Source organism: Bos javanicus, chromosome 24 (assembly GCF_032452875.1).
Source record: "Bos javanicus breed banteng chromosome 24, ARS-OSU_banteng_1.0, whole genome shotgun sequence".
In the NCBI taxonomy this organism is placed as follows: Eukaryota; Metazoa; Chordata; class Mammalia; order Artiodactyla; family Bovidae; genus Bos; species Bos javanicus.
The window spans coordinates 42,877,024-42,891,531 of record NC_083891.1 but is presented as its reverse complement, the minus strand read 5'-3'; the positions used below and the strand labels follow the sequence as shown (position 1 = coordinate 42,891,531).

Here is a 14,508-nt window from a genome sequence, read left to right as displayed (position 1 = left end):
CACCACCCCCCCAACAGTGAGAGGTGGTACCTTCTTTGCGTTGGACGATATCGTGTTGGCCATTAAACTCTCCAGATAGCTGCCGAGGCTGACTCCCTTCACGGTGATGACAGCTTCCTGGGTAAGCACGGTCCTGCAGGAGAGCGCGCTGGAGGTGAGAGGCTGAGCAGTCTGAAGGGGGAGCCCCCACCCCACCCCGCCCCAGAGTTCAGTCCACTTACTTTCCTGGGTCCTCCGGGTGGGGTGTGTACACCAGCCTCTCACTCACTGACACCAAGTTTGTGAGTGTGATCTTTAAAAAGGACACAATGGCTGTAGGTTCTACTTCTCTTGCATTTCTTCCCAGACTGCCCACACTCACAACTCCACACCTGCACTTACTGGAGCCAGAGCAGAAGGTGTGCCGAGGCCCACAGATCCTGGCCACTGTTCTGGTGACACCACCCTCCCTCCACACCCTACCCAAACCTGAGCCTGGCTCATGAGCAGTCACCACTGTATATGCAATGTTTTTATGCAAGACTCTGTGTTTAATAAACCTTATTTTCTTTCCTTGATCCTCAACCACACTGTGAAGTCTGTTCTTTTTTAGATGACAAGCATGAGACTCAGAAAGGCTGATCACTAACACTCGCAGCCACACAGCAACTTGGTGATCACCTGTCCTCCCCAAAGCCTTCCCTTCGACCTTCCTCCTCCCCTTCCTCCTGAGCCAGAACTAGTCCCCTCTATTGACAACTTGGCTTTCTGCAAAGAGGAAGTGGAATTTTCTAAGTAGAGAGAGAACAATATATAAACAGTCAGGAATGGCCAATGTACAAACACCCGCCCAGCTCACTCTGCCTCTGTGGAAGGGCTGTCTGGCCTGAGGGAAGGGGCCGCTGACTAAGGTCCAGGGGGTCAACTGGGAGCTTGCACCTGCAGTGACCCCACCCACAGGGTAAGGGGCTAGCATAACCATGCTCCAGCCCACGCAATTCCCCCAACACTCTCTCTGAAATTGCATCAGGCCAATATCAATGGTTCCTGATTGTGAGACAGGAGAGAGGAAGGCAGGAGGAAGTGGCTGTTTCAGTGGCTGCTAAGAGACACATGTGCTGCTGAGGGCAAGGCAGCAGCTGAGAGGGGGCGGGAGGCAATAGAGAGGCAGGAGTCTGTCCCGTGGTTACAAAGATGTGTTCACATCATTATGTGTGTTCTTCAATATGTTTTTACACTGGAAAAAAAGACAAGATACTGCTAAAGCAAACTCAGCCTTTCTATTAAAAGATCACAGACCAAAGGTGGGCTGGAAACAATTAAATGAAGACATTATGCACCACTGTGGCTATTGCTTACATTGGTGGAGCAGAGCTCCATTTTCTTTTCCACTGGATCCACAACAGAATGTTCTCTGATGTATGTCAAAGTCCTACTGGTCCCCAAAATCTGAAAAACAAAGTGAAACCAGCATGGTGACATTGACATACCCTCAAACACTGCATGTCACTTCAGATCAGCTACTAACTTCTTCAATCAGGCTGCAGCAGCACCTCCAGCTCCTCCAGCAGCTGCTGTCCAGCAGGTGGGACAGACAGACACATAAATCAGGGATGGAGGGACTGGCATTAAGATGGAGGAGAAAGTGGAGCAGGACCTGGGGCACTGAAGCCAAGGTCTGGCTGGTAAGTCAGCTGAGGACCAACCTTGCCCCCTGCCCCATCCCCCTGACCACCACTGTGCAGAGCCAGCTCTGGGGCTCAGGCCACAACCAGGCAGGGCGATGAAGCTGCAGTGGGGCATTTAGAGGTGGGAAGGGGGGCTGTGGGGGTTTGGGTTTCCTGTGGGGGGGTTTTGCTGCCACAGGTGGGTCAGTGGACATGGTGAACACTCAAGTGAACAATTAATTCACAGAGAACAAACTATCTCTCAGGCTTCCCAGAAAGCCCAAATGGGCAGGTTGACACTCCCTACGTATGGGTGCCAGCCAGGCTGGCAGGTGTAGACAGGCTGTGTTGGTGTAGCTGGGCTCCCAAGGGGCTCACCGCTCTCACGAGGCTGGGCAGCCCCCACTCGGTACTGAGGAGGCGGTGGCTGTGAAGCCGGCCCCGGCCATCCACACTGCGCTCCAGCACGTCGACACCCACAACACAGGGATTCATGGGATTCGGGTACTTCCTCATGGCCGCCTTGATGACCGTGTCCCACGGGTGGCTAGAGGAGACACAACCACCAGCATTGAGTGGCAGTGTGTTCAAAGTCAGGTCAACCTGATCCTTGAGCTTGTTCCAGATCCTGGATCCCTGATCCTCCCAGCGACCAGCGGGTAGGCAGGGGTGCAGAGCAGGCTCAGGCTGGGCCAGCCCTGCTGAGCCCTCCTTCACCAGTCCCCCATAGCCTAAGGAGGTAGGACATTTTGGTATGGGGCTTCTGGACAGTGACACAATGTTCCCATCCCCTACCTGTCACCGCCACTTACCTCAACACACACACACTAACTATGCTGCTCCACAGGCTGCAAGGCCAGGGCCCATTTCTGCCTCTGCCCACACAGCCGCAGTGACTGCTGGGGCCCTCTGCTGACCGCCCACCTGCTTCCACACTGCAGCCTCGTGCCACTAGCCAGGACAGCACACCTGCCTAGCTATGAGATCCAGAGCAACTGCTTTGCTCCAACTTCTAAGCAGTATGTGACCTGAAATGGCTACATATTTTTTTCTGATTATTTAAGTGTCTGAATTTTGAAAAATAATGAAAAAGATGAGGAAAACAAAAATCCACAATTCCACTATCTGGAGACAAATCTGTGCATGTGTTCCCATGCCACCCCCAAGGCTTGTCCTGTAGATGCCACCCCTCCCTCTGGTCCTGAGCCCTGGAGAGGGGTGGACACCAGTGTCTCTGTTGGTTTCCTGCCATCAGAGGCTGCACAGCTGCCCCTGCTCCCAGGGCTCCAGGCCCGCTGAGCCCGAATGCCATAGGGCCACAAAGGGCGCAGAGTCAGTTCCTCAGGGAGGACATTCCCCAGGCCTTGCTGTCCTGACCGTTCCTCCAGGAGGTACCCAGCAAGCATCCGGCCCCAGAGGCAGGTGACTCCAACCACCAAGGCAGGTGTCTCCGCAACATGTCCTTCCGCAGATGACAGTCCAGACTCAAGACCTGGAGATATGCATCCATGCACAGACATGCACACACTTAGAAATTAAACTGGGGTCATGCTCCATGCATGCACAAATCACTTGCTTTTTATATGGAACAGATGATGAGCACTTTCCTGCATCATGAGGCTATTTTCAGAAATAGAGGACTGTAACTAGCTGCACAAAAGGTCACCCTGTGGTATAGCCAGTCCCCTCTGGCAGATTATTTTGATTGTGTCCAACCTTTACTTTAAATTGAAGGCAGTAGTGAACATGTGTGTACACCAGCCTTTAAACATGTCTATCTGTCCTTAGGATAAATTTATATAGTGGAATTACTAAATTAAACATCAAAGATCATGAACATATTGAAGAATGTTCCATGTTTGATGTCCTTTTTAAATATAACTTTATCATTGGTCATTGACCATGAAATTTACTTTGTCAAATTCATTGACCATGAATTTATTTTATCCTCATAAAAGGCTCAGTTCAGTCACTCAGTTGTGTCCAACTCTTTGCGACCCCATGGACTGCAGCACTCCAAGCTTCCCTGTCCATCACCAACTCCCGGAGTTTACTCAAACTCATGTCCATCGAGTTGGTGATGCCACGCAACCATCTCATCCTCTGTCATCCCCTTCTCCTCCCGTCTTCAATATTTTCCAGCATCAGGGTTTTTTCAAATGAGTCAGCTCTTCGCATCACATAGCCGAAGTATTAGAGTTTCAGGTTCAACATCAGTCCTTCCAATGAATATTCAGGACTGATTTCCTTTAGGATGGACTGGTTGGATATCCTTGAAGTCCAAGGGACTCTCAAGAGTCTTTGCCAACATCATAGTTCAAAATCATCAATTCTTCGGTGCTCAGCTTTCTTTATAGTCCAACACTTACATACATACATGACTAGTGGAAAAACCATAGCCTTGACTATGCCAAACCTTTGTTGGCAAAGTAACGTCTCTGTTTTTTAATATGCTGTCTAGGTTGGTCATAACTTTTCTTCCAAGGAGAAAGCGTCTTTTAATTTCATGGCTGTAGTCACCATCTGCAGTGATTTTGGAGCACCAAAAAATAAAGTCTGACACTGTTTCCCCATCTATTTCCCATGAAGTTATGGGACCAGATGCCATGATCTTAGTTTTCTGAATGTTGAGCTTTAAGCCAACTTTTTCACGCTCCTCTTTCACTTTCATCAAGAGGCTCTTTAGTTCTTCACTTTCTGCCATAAAGGCGGTTGTCATCTGCATATCTGAGGTTATTGATAGTTCTCCTGGCAATCCTGATTCCAGCTTGTGCTTCATACAGCCCAGCATTTCTCATGATGTACTGTGCATATAAGTTAAATAAGCAGGGTGACAATATACAGCCTTGACGTACTCCTTTTCCTATTTGGAACCAGTCTGTTGTTCCATGTCCAGTTCTAACTGTTGCTTCTTGACCTGCATACAGATTTCTCAGGAGGCAGGTCAGGTGGTCTGGTATTCCCATCTCTTTCAGAATTTTCCACAGTTTATTGTGATCCACACAGTCAAAGGCTTTGGCATAGTCAATAAACCAGAAATAGATGTTTTTCTGGAACTCTCTCGTTTTTTCAATGATCCAGTAGATGTTGGCAATTTGACCTCTGGTTCCTCTGCCTTTTCTAAAACCAGCTTGAACATCTGGAATTTCACGGTTCATGTATTGCTGAAGCCTAGCTTGGAGAATTTTGAGCATTACTTTACTAGCATGTGAGATGAGTGCAATTGTGCAGTAGCTTGAGCATTCTTTGGCATAAAAGGCTCATCCCAGGTCAAAAAGTTAGCAAGAGGATGCAGATGACAGTCAGGCCTCCCAGCCCCTACTTCATGATCTTTCAGTCACACCAATGGCCTCTGCACTCAGGTCCAGACACCCTGCTCTTTAACACAGAAATGTTTTTCCAAGCTGTGGAATTGTGTCATTGTGCTAAACGCATCCACCAGATCCAACGTAAGGGGATGAAGGAGCAGAGACAAGACTGGTCCTGATCACTCAGCAGAGTACAGGGAGACTTTCTTCTTGGGAAACCACCATCAAGGCCACAGTGCACCACACTCTGGGGAAGAAGGGAGCACTCACAGACTCATGAGAACAGAAGAAGGAGCTTTCTCAGTGAGTGAAGCTGTATGTGCACTTTGTAAATCAAGCTCCCAGAGAGGTCCCATAAAAATCATTATGCAGAATAGGCTATGCCTTATAAAATTACTTGAAACTATCTAAAAGTTGACAAATATTTATAATCAAGCACATCTCACACAAAGTTTCTTTTATACAGAAACCTTGCATCTTTCTAACAGATGATTTCAACTAAGCACAATGTGTTTAAAATATTCATAAAAATAATTCCATACATCAATAGAATGACGCAGGAAAAGAACAAACATAGTATTTTTTTTTTAATTACAAGGTTTAAGTACACAAGTTAGTATCACACACTTCTTGGTTAAAGAAAATAGCTCAGGGACTTGCCTTATGGTCCAGTGGTTAAGAATCTGCCTGCCAATGCAGGGGACATGAGTTGGATCCCAGGTCCAGGATGATCCCACATGCCACAGAGCAGCTAAGCCCATGAGCAACAACTACTGAGTCTGCATACCTATAGACTGTGCTCCACAACGAAAAAAGCTACCACAATGAGAAGCCTGCACATCACAACAAAGGGCAGCCCCTGCTTACCACAACTAGAGAAAGCCTGAGTGCAGAAATGAAGACTCAGCACAACTAAATTTTTTTTAAAAAAGAAAAGAAAATAGCCCAATACTCATTTGATTGGCTAAAGCTGAGTAGTCGAAAATGTCAAGTGTTGGGAGAATGTGACAGCAGAAGCCAGGCCCATGGGTGAATATATGAACCGGCCCCACCCCGGGGAGACTCTGGTTGATGAAATTCATCCTTGGGATAAAGGTCCCCAGCCGAGGCTCAGTGATACAGAGGCCTGGGAGCTGCCCCAGGAAGGCCTCTATGCCTGCATTTTGAGGACGCATCAGCAGCAGCACTGAGGGCTGGGGGCACATGGCTGGGCTAGCAGCCAGGGAGGGGGCAATTCTGGGTGCCACACCAGGGTACTAAATAGGAAGAACAAGGCAGCTCTATGCTCAGAGAGAGTGTAGGAAAGAGCAAGTGGGGTGAGGTCTGAGGTCTTGCCTACAGCAACCCACAGTAAGGGGCAGTGTGCTGAGGAAACAGCGGTCATGAGACTCTCACAGCCCAGGGGAGGGTGCTGGTGCTCATTATTTCAGCCTCCTCTTTTGAATAATTCCAAAACATCCACAATGACTCAAAAAAAAAAAAAAGGATGTAGGATAAGTCCTTGAAGCCCAAGCAATCCTGGGCCAGCCCAGCAGTTCTTGAAGTGAGGACAACAAAGCTGGCTCCCAGGCCTCTCTGGGAGCCTGGCCACTGCTGAGAGGGCCTGCCCTCCTCGCTGCAGGACACCGGACGAGGCTGCAGAGCCCCAGGGCGGCCACAACTGTTGGCCAAGCCAGGCTGTTTGGCACTCACTGCTGAGCTGTGCACTCAAAGTCCACCAGCACCAGGGTCTGTCCCTGATAAGACAGTAAAAGGCCTCATTTCCCACACCGGGACCCCTGGCTCTGGGCAAGGACACACGAAGGACTGGGAGGCCTCGCTGTGGTTGGAAGCTCTTGTGGCTACGGGATGCGGGGGGGGTGCTGGGTTAGGGGGAGGCCAGTGGTCCAGTCCAGTGCTTCCCGGCTATCACTTCTCCGCTAAACCACTGAACACAAACTGTAGTCATTCAGACATGGGTGTTAGACAGGAGTCTGCTCAAAGATCAATGAAGTGATCCTGTTACTTAGAGGAAAATACCTGACAGCATTTGCTGCCAAAGATAGGGTTTGAGCTTCACAGAGACAACTGGACTTTTAGAAAGCTGGCATCACTACCCAATGCTTGCCCCACGTTGTACCCGGTAACCACACAGACTAGTGACCAGTGCAACATGTCACAATTCACAGGGAAAAGGAGTCATTCAAAGTACCAGACAGGTCAATTACTCTGGTCAGTCATGGTGCCAGGTTTCCCACTGCAATTAATCTGAGAAACTATGGTTTGTTTTGCTGTAGTAGCAAAGAACAGCCATGACTATTTTTAAAAATTTCTGAAATACTGCTACCTTTCCCACGTAGGTTTTACTCATATACAGGGTGTGAGGCTGCGTTTTAATCATTTACTTCAGCCAAAACAACAGACTTCAACACTGAACACAGAAGCTGATGGGAGCATCAAGTCAGTATCTATGCTGCCTGACATTATAGAAATTAGCAAAAAATAAACAGTGCCACTCTTACTACTTTGAAGGCTTTTGGAAGCTACAGGTTTTTAAAATTAAAAAAATGTTATTTATGTTAATGTAATATGTTTATTATGGTTAATTTTAATAAATATTTTCAAGTTTATCAGTCTTAATTTCTAATATGGTAAATATTAGTAGATTTAACCCACACCAAAATGGTGCTGTGAAAATGCTGCACTCAATATGCCAGCAAATTTGGAAAACTCAGCAATGGCCACAGGACTGGAAAAGGTCAGTTTTCATTCCAATCTCAAAGAAAGGCAATGCCAAAGAATGCTCAAACTACTGCACAATTGCACTCATCTTACACGCTAGTAAAGTAATGCTCAAAATTCTCCAAGCTAGGCTTCAACAACACGTGAACCGTGAACTTCCAGATGTTCAAGCTGGTTTTAGAAAAGGCAGAGGAACCAGAGATCAAATTGCCAACATCTGCTGGATCATCGAAAAAGCAAGAGAGTTCCAGAAAAAAACATCTATTTCCATCTATTTCTGGTTTATTGACTATGCCAAAGCCTTTGACTGTGTGGATCACAATAAACTGTGGAAAATTCTGAAAGAGATGGGAATACCAGACCACCTGACCTGCCTCCTGAGAAATCTGTATGCAGGTCAAGAAGCAACAGTTAGAACTGGACATGGAACAACAGACTGGTTCCAAATAGGAAAAGGAGTACGTCAAGGCTGTATATTGTCACCCTGCTTATTTAACTTATATGCACAGTACATCATGAGAAATGCTGGGCTGTATGAAGCACAAGCTGGAATCAGGATTGCCAGGAGAACTATCAATAACCTCAGATATGCAGATGACAACCGCCTTTATGGCAGAAAGTGAAGAACTAAAGAGCCTCTTGATGAAAGTGAAAGAGGAGCGTGAAAAAGTTGGCTTAAAGCTCAACATTCAGAAAACTAAGATCATGGCATCTGGTCCCATAACTTCATGGGAAATAGATGGGGAAACAGTGTCAGACTTTATTTTTTGGTGCTCCAAAATCACTGCAGATGGTGATTGCAGCCATGAAATTAAAAGACACTTACTCCTTGGAAAGAAAGTTATGACCAATCTACATAGCACATTAAAAAGCAGAGATGTTACTTTGCCAACAAAGGTCCATCTAGTCAAGGCTATGGTTTTTTCAGCGGTCATGTATGGATGTGAGAGATGGACTGTGATGAAAGCTGAGCACCGAAGAATTGATGATTTTGAACTGTGGTGTTGGAGAAGACTCTTGAGAGTCCCTTGGACTGCAAGGAGATTCAACCAGTCTATCCTAAAGGAGATCAGTCCTGGGTGTTCATTGGAAGGACTGATGCTGAAACTGAAACTCCAATACTTTGGCCACCTCATGCGAAGAGTTGACTCACTGGAAAAGACTCTGATGCTGGGAGGGATTGGGGGCAGGAGGAGAAGGGGACAACAGAGGATGAGATGGCTGGATGGCATCACTAACTCAACGGACATGAGTTTGGGTAAACTCCGGGAGTTGGTGATGGACAGGGAGGCCTGGTGTGCTGCGATTCATGGGGTCGGACAAAGAGTCAGACACGACTGAGCGACTGGACTAAACTGAATATTTTCTAAGAGTTTAAAGAAGTTGTGACTTCCGAGGATGTTTGAGGACTTCTGGCCTAAGTAAGCCCTTGATTACATGAATCACAAATAGATACAGAAGTGGTCACCACAGCATGATTTTTAATAAGGGAGAAATTATGCCCCTTCAACAAGAGAAAGGATAAATGGTGTATGTATATACATACATGCACAGATCTCAAACAGATACACACGTACATCTCAGCAACACACTGTTGAGAAGAAAAGGAAACTGAAAAGCACTGTATAAGATGGTGCCAGTCATTTATATTTTAAAACAATGAGAACAATTCTCCATTCTGTTTAAGGGTAAACACAGAAAGGTCAAGTGGACCTTCAGTAAGCTGCCTAACAGGTTCATAACTGAGACTGCATGTGGGAGCGAGGAGGGAACAACACTGGGGTGGGGACAGCAGATACTGGGCACTGCAGCTCCTGCCTGCAGAGCCTCATTTCACTTATTTAAAAAGGGTGGAGGGCCCTTCCCTGCTCCCAGCCAGAGAGCAAGCCTGCTTTAGGGCAGCCTCTCCTCCAAACCCTACTTCCCTGAAATGACACTGCCTACTAGATCAGATCAGATCAGATCAGATCAGTCGCTCAGTTGTGTCCGACTCTTTGCGACCCCATGAATCGCAGCACGCCAGGCCTCCCTGTCCATCACCAACTCCCAGAGTTCACTCAGACTCATGTCCATCAAGTCGGTGATGCCATCCAGCCATCTCATCCTCTGTCGTCCCCTTCTCCTCTTGCCCCCAATCCCTCCCAGCATCAGAGTCTTTTCCAATGAGTCAACTCTTCGCATGAGGTGGCCTAAGTACTGGAGTTTCAGCTTTAGCATCATTCCTTTCAAAGAAATCCCAGGGCTGATCTCCTTTAGAATGGACTGGTGGGATCTCCTTGCAGTCCAAGGGACTCTCAAGAGTCTTCTCCAACACCACAGTTCAAAAGCATCAATTCTTCGGCGCTCAGCCTTCTTCACAGTCCAACTCTCACATCCATACATGACCACAGGAAAAACCATAGCCTTGACTAGACGAACCTTTGTTGGCAAAGTAATGTCTCTGCTTTTGAATATGCTATCTAGGTTAGTCATAACCTTCCTTCCAAGGAGTAAGCGTCTTTTAATTTCATGGCTGCAGTCACCATCTGCAGTGATTTTGGAGCCCAGAAAAATAAAGTCTGACACTGTTTCCACTGTTTCCCCATCTAGATAGCCATCATTAAAAGTCCTGGGGTCGGCTAGAACCCACGCAGCATACAGCCTTGACTCTGTCAGAAATTTGCTCATACTGGTTGTGCCCATAAAGATTTTGTTATAGGTCCACCTGAAACCTCAGTCAGTACTGTGAAGATGGGATTTATAAACCTGCAATTATAAGCCTGTTAATTTTTAAGGCCCCTTTCTATATGTTTTTATTTCAGTCCTGTGTTTTCCACTGCTATTTTAGCTACTTTAAACCAAAGAGCGCTCCACTACTTCAGGTTTACACTGCTCTCAGCTCTGTCTGGTCTCCACTCCTAGGGTTTCTTCGGTGCATGAACACTGGAGGAAAACTTGACAAAATCAAAAATTTTTTGCACCTCAGCAAAGGAAACCATAAACAAAAGGACAACCTAGAGAATGGGAGAAAATTTTGCAAATGATGCAACTAGTTAATTTTCAAAATATACCAACAACTCAATACAGAAAAGGGGGGAGGGGCAGAAGACCTAAGCAGACATTTTACCTCCAAAGACGACATACAGAGAGCAGCAACTATAGTCCAAAAAAATTGTTAAAAACTTTAAAAAGACGACATACAAATGGCCAGTAAGCACATGAAACGATGTTCAACATTGCTAATTATTAGAGAAATGCAAATCAAAACAACAATAAGGTACCACTTCACACTGGTCAGAATGGCCATCATTAAAAGTCTACAAATAACAAATGCTGGAGAGGGTAGAAGAAAACAGAACCCTCCTACAGTGTTGGTGGAAACGTAAAGTGATACAGCCACTATGGAGAACAGTATGGAGGTTTCTCAAAAGCTACCATATGATCCTGCAATCCCACTCCTGGGCATGTATCTGGAGAAAACTATAATTCTAAAAGACACATGCACCCCAATGTCCACAGCAGCCCTATTTACAATAACCAAGATATGGAAGCAACCTAAATGTCCATCTACAGAGAAAGGGATAAAGAATATACATGATGTAATACTATTCAGCCATGAAAAAGGATGAAGTACTGTCATTTGCAGTAACATGGATGAACTTAGAGATTATTATATCAAGTGAAGTAAGTCAGGCCAAGACAAATATCATAGGATATTGTCTATATGTGTACTCTGGGGGAAAAAATGATACAAACTTACTTACAAAAAGAAACATACTCACAGACATAGAAAACAAATTTATGATTACCAAGGGGGAGAAGAGGATTAAATTAGAAATCTGGGATTAAAATATACACACTAATATATATAAAATAAATAACTAACAAGGACCTGTGTAAGCACAGGGAACTATATTCAGTATCTTGTAATACCCTACAAAGGAAAAGAATCTAAAACAACACACACACACACACACACACTGCAGTCCAGTGGTTAAGACTCTGCACTTTCATTTCAGGGAGCGCAGATTCGATCCCTGGTCAGAGAACTAAGATCCCTAATGCGGCCAAAAAATACAAAACCCCAAAACTAATACAACATTGTAAATCAACTGTATTTCAATTTAAAAAATTTTAAGTCTTTGTGCCTGATTATTTTTGGCCTTTCAAGAGTAAATTTTAATATTTCCAATCAAATATTCAACAAACATATAAAAATAGAACAAGTGTAAAAAATAAAAAGAAAAGTATGTAATCCTCAAAGGAAAAAAATCAGGCATTTCAAGGGACTAAGCAAGGGGAAAGTCTACAGTAAGCTCAGCTAGAAAGCCAGGCTTACAACTCTGCACCATTCTGCAGGTGCAGTGCCACCTGCCACACAGCATCTCATGACCCACCCTGGCAGCTGTGTGGCCTCCTCTCAGCTGTCTTTCACATTTGTCAATTTTCATCAAGGCACTTGGCTTTTAAATTCACAAATCAGTGACAGGAGATCCATGCCTTCCACAGCAGCTCGTGGATTGACAGGAATTCCTCTGGCGGACAGTAGCCCTCATTTCAAAGGGCACCTGGTCCCTGTGATATTCCTCAGTCCCTCAATGAGTAAAAACTATGTGCCAGGACACAAAACCAATGAGGTGAGGACTGAAGCAGGAATGGAGGCTCCCACAACAGTGAAGCTAAATAAAAGCAGCCAGACACAAAAGACCATGTGGTATATGACTGCGTTTATGAGAAACGTCCAGAAAAGGCAAATTCATAGAAACACAAGCAGATACTAATGTGCCTGAGAAGGAGACTGGAGTGTGACTGCAGATGGGCATGAGGGGTCTTTGTAGGATAGGAAATGCTCTGGACTACAGAGATGTTGTACAACTATGTAAATTTACTACAAGTCTCTGATTTGATTGATTTGTATGATTTGAATTGTATGATTTAAATAGGTGAATATTATCAACAGTGACTTTTCAGAGCTGACAAATCCCTTCTGTTTATCAACCAAAATCTCCTGAACTTGTAGGGTAGTTCTGGTCTGAGCTGCACAGCCTGGGCATCCACCATTCCCAGGGACTTAACTTGTACCCCCTTGGCATCCAGATGGTGCTGGCATGCCCCATCCTTGGGAGAACTGAGAAAATCTATGGAGTCGGTCTGGGAATGGAACCCAGTTGAGAAAGGCTGCAGGATGTACAAAAATCAACACTAAAATTGAATCCCATCAAGTCTAAAGATTTTATTAAAATAATTTCAGAGGTTTTAAACCCACTGATAAATTTTAATTATAATTTTACATGAAAAGGACAAAGTACTTTTTTAAATTAAAAAATGGAAATGCTATTCTAAGTGGGAGCAGAGGATTTAAAAATCTGTTACTTTAAAAAAAAATGAAATAAGCTCAGAGTATCACAGATGAAGTAGACAAGAGACGATACCACCTAGGTTAGGAGAACACTTGTAAGCAGCTGAAGGCTTTCCAGGCCCACCTGCGTTTGCGGCCACAGAGCCCCACGTGCCCAGGCTGGCTCCCTCTGGAACCGGTGGTCAGCCGCACAGCGGGTCCCGCCCCCACCCCCGCCCCAGTGATGGCCCCGCGCGAGGTGAGACCAGGCCTGCGGAGCCGAGGATGCCGTCCCCTCACCCCGGGCCCTGGAGCGCACCACTGCCCTCCCCGTGGCGCAAAGAGTAACAGGGCCCGCCCTCCTCGAGGCCGCGGGTCAGGCCCAGGCGGGTCTGGACCCACTGTGGCCTCAGCCCGCTCACCCGAACACGTGCTCTGAGCTCCAGACCCTCATTGCACCACAGAGCGCAGCCAGGGATGCTCCAGGACCCGGGATGCTCCGCTCTATTCGGGGGCGGAGCGTGAGCACGCGGTGGGCGGGGCGGGACTCGGCGCTGAGCCCGCACATCACGTGAGCAGCGGTCCCGTGGCTCCGCCGAGGGGAGCGGACAGGACCGCAACCGTGTGGTCGGTGGGCGCAGAGCGCCACCTTCCGGATGTGGGCAGGGTTCATTCTTATAGGTCAGATGGTCCAGATTCTCCGAAAGCCCCTTCCAGCCAGGCAGGTTCCCACCAGTGGGAAAGGATGCGTAACTGTGTTCTGCCAGGGCGACAAGCCTCTCCACCCAGTGGAGGAGGAAGGAAGCAGAAGGTGTAGAAAGGTCTTAAATCAGAACGTGAGCCTCTTCGCAGCCCCTCCGCCTCGGGATTTGAAGACTCCAAGAAATCCAACCGTTTATGTAGCCACGTTGCTGAGACCCTCGCGACCCGCTCTCAAGTATGAGGACTGACAGCACTACTTGTCAGAGCGCATCCTAAATTCACCCGGCCACTGGAGTGGCCCCTTGGGTTCGCTACTTGTCTTCACCCAAAGGAGAGATACATTTCTCATTCCCATAGGAGGTGGGGTTGCAACTGGAAGCCTGGTGCTCCCTGGAACTTAGGCTGACATTTCAAAAGGATGACTCCTTTGTCATCCAGATCCCTGAGAAGAAAACATTCCTAGGTTGTTCAACTAGCTAAAGGCCTATTTGGCCTTTAAAAATGTTTACATACATCTCAAAAAGACAACCTATAAGGATTCTAGAGTAAATGCTCTAAGAAAAGGGTAAGGAGAGATTCCTTTTACACTGGGGAAAAATGATTTTTTTCGTTTTAGATTTTTATTTACCCCCCCACTACCAACAAATACAGTTCAAGTGCAAAGAAGCAAGATGCTAGTTTGAGAACAGGGTGACCCTCTGCTAAATGTACTGGGCACAAGGGAGCACCCAGTGCAGCACGCAAATGGAGTGGGCACCCCGGGCCTACCTCTGTGACTAGTCAGTGAATCTGGGAAAGTGGGGAAGCAGCCAGA

General features: G+C 46.5%; 1 protein-coding gene across 14 annotated transcripts in view; it reads right to left on the bottom strand.

The window, feature by feature from the left end:
• PRELID3A (PRELI domain containing 3A) overlaps positions 1-14,508 on the bottom strand; it is a 63,784-nt gene that overhangs the window by 25,608 nt on the left and 23,668 nt on the right. For 4 of the 14 annotated variants that reach the window (XR_009733297.1, XR_009733298.1, XM_061399998.1 and 1 more), the window contains exons 1-5: positions 13,415-13,556; positions 2,025-2,193; positions 1,339-1,428; positions 222-292; positions 31-133 (exon numbers count right to left, since the gene is read on the bottom strand). Coding sequence is in view for 11 of the 14 variants with exons in the window: in XM_061399998.1 (XP_061255982.1) it covers positions 31-133; positions 222-292; positions 1,339-1,428; positions 2,025-2,193; positions 13,415-13,446 (465 nt within the window). In the remaining 3 variants the exon portion in view is untranslated. Of the gene's footprint in view, positions 1-30; positions 134-221; positions 293-1,338; positions 1,429-2,024; positions 2,194-13,414; positions 13,632-14,508 lie in introns of those variants that run through there. The other 10 variants (XR_009733296.1, XM_061399994.1, XM_061399995.1 and 7 more) reach the window with 9 other exon arrangements.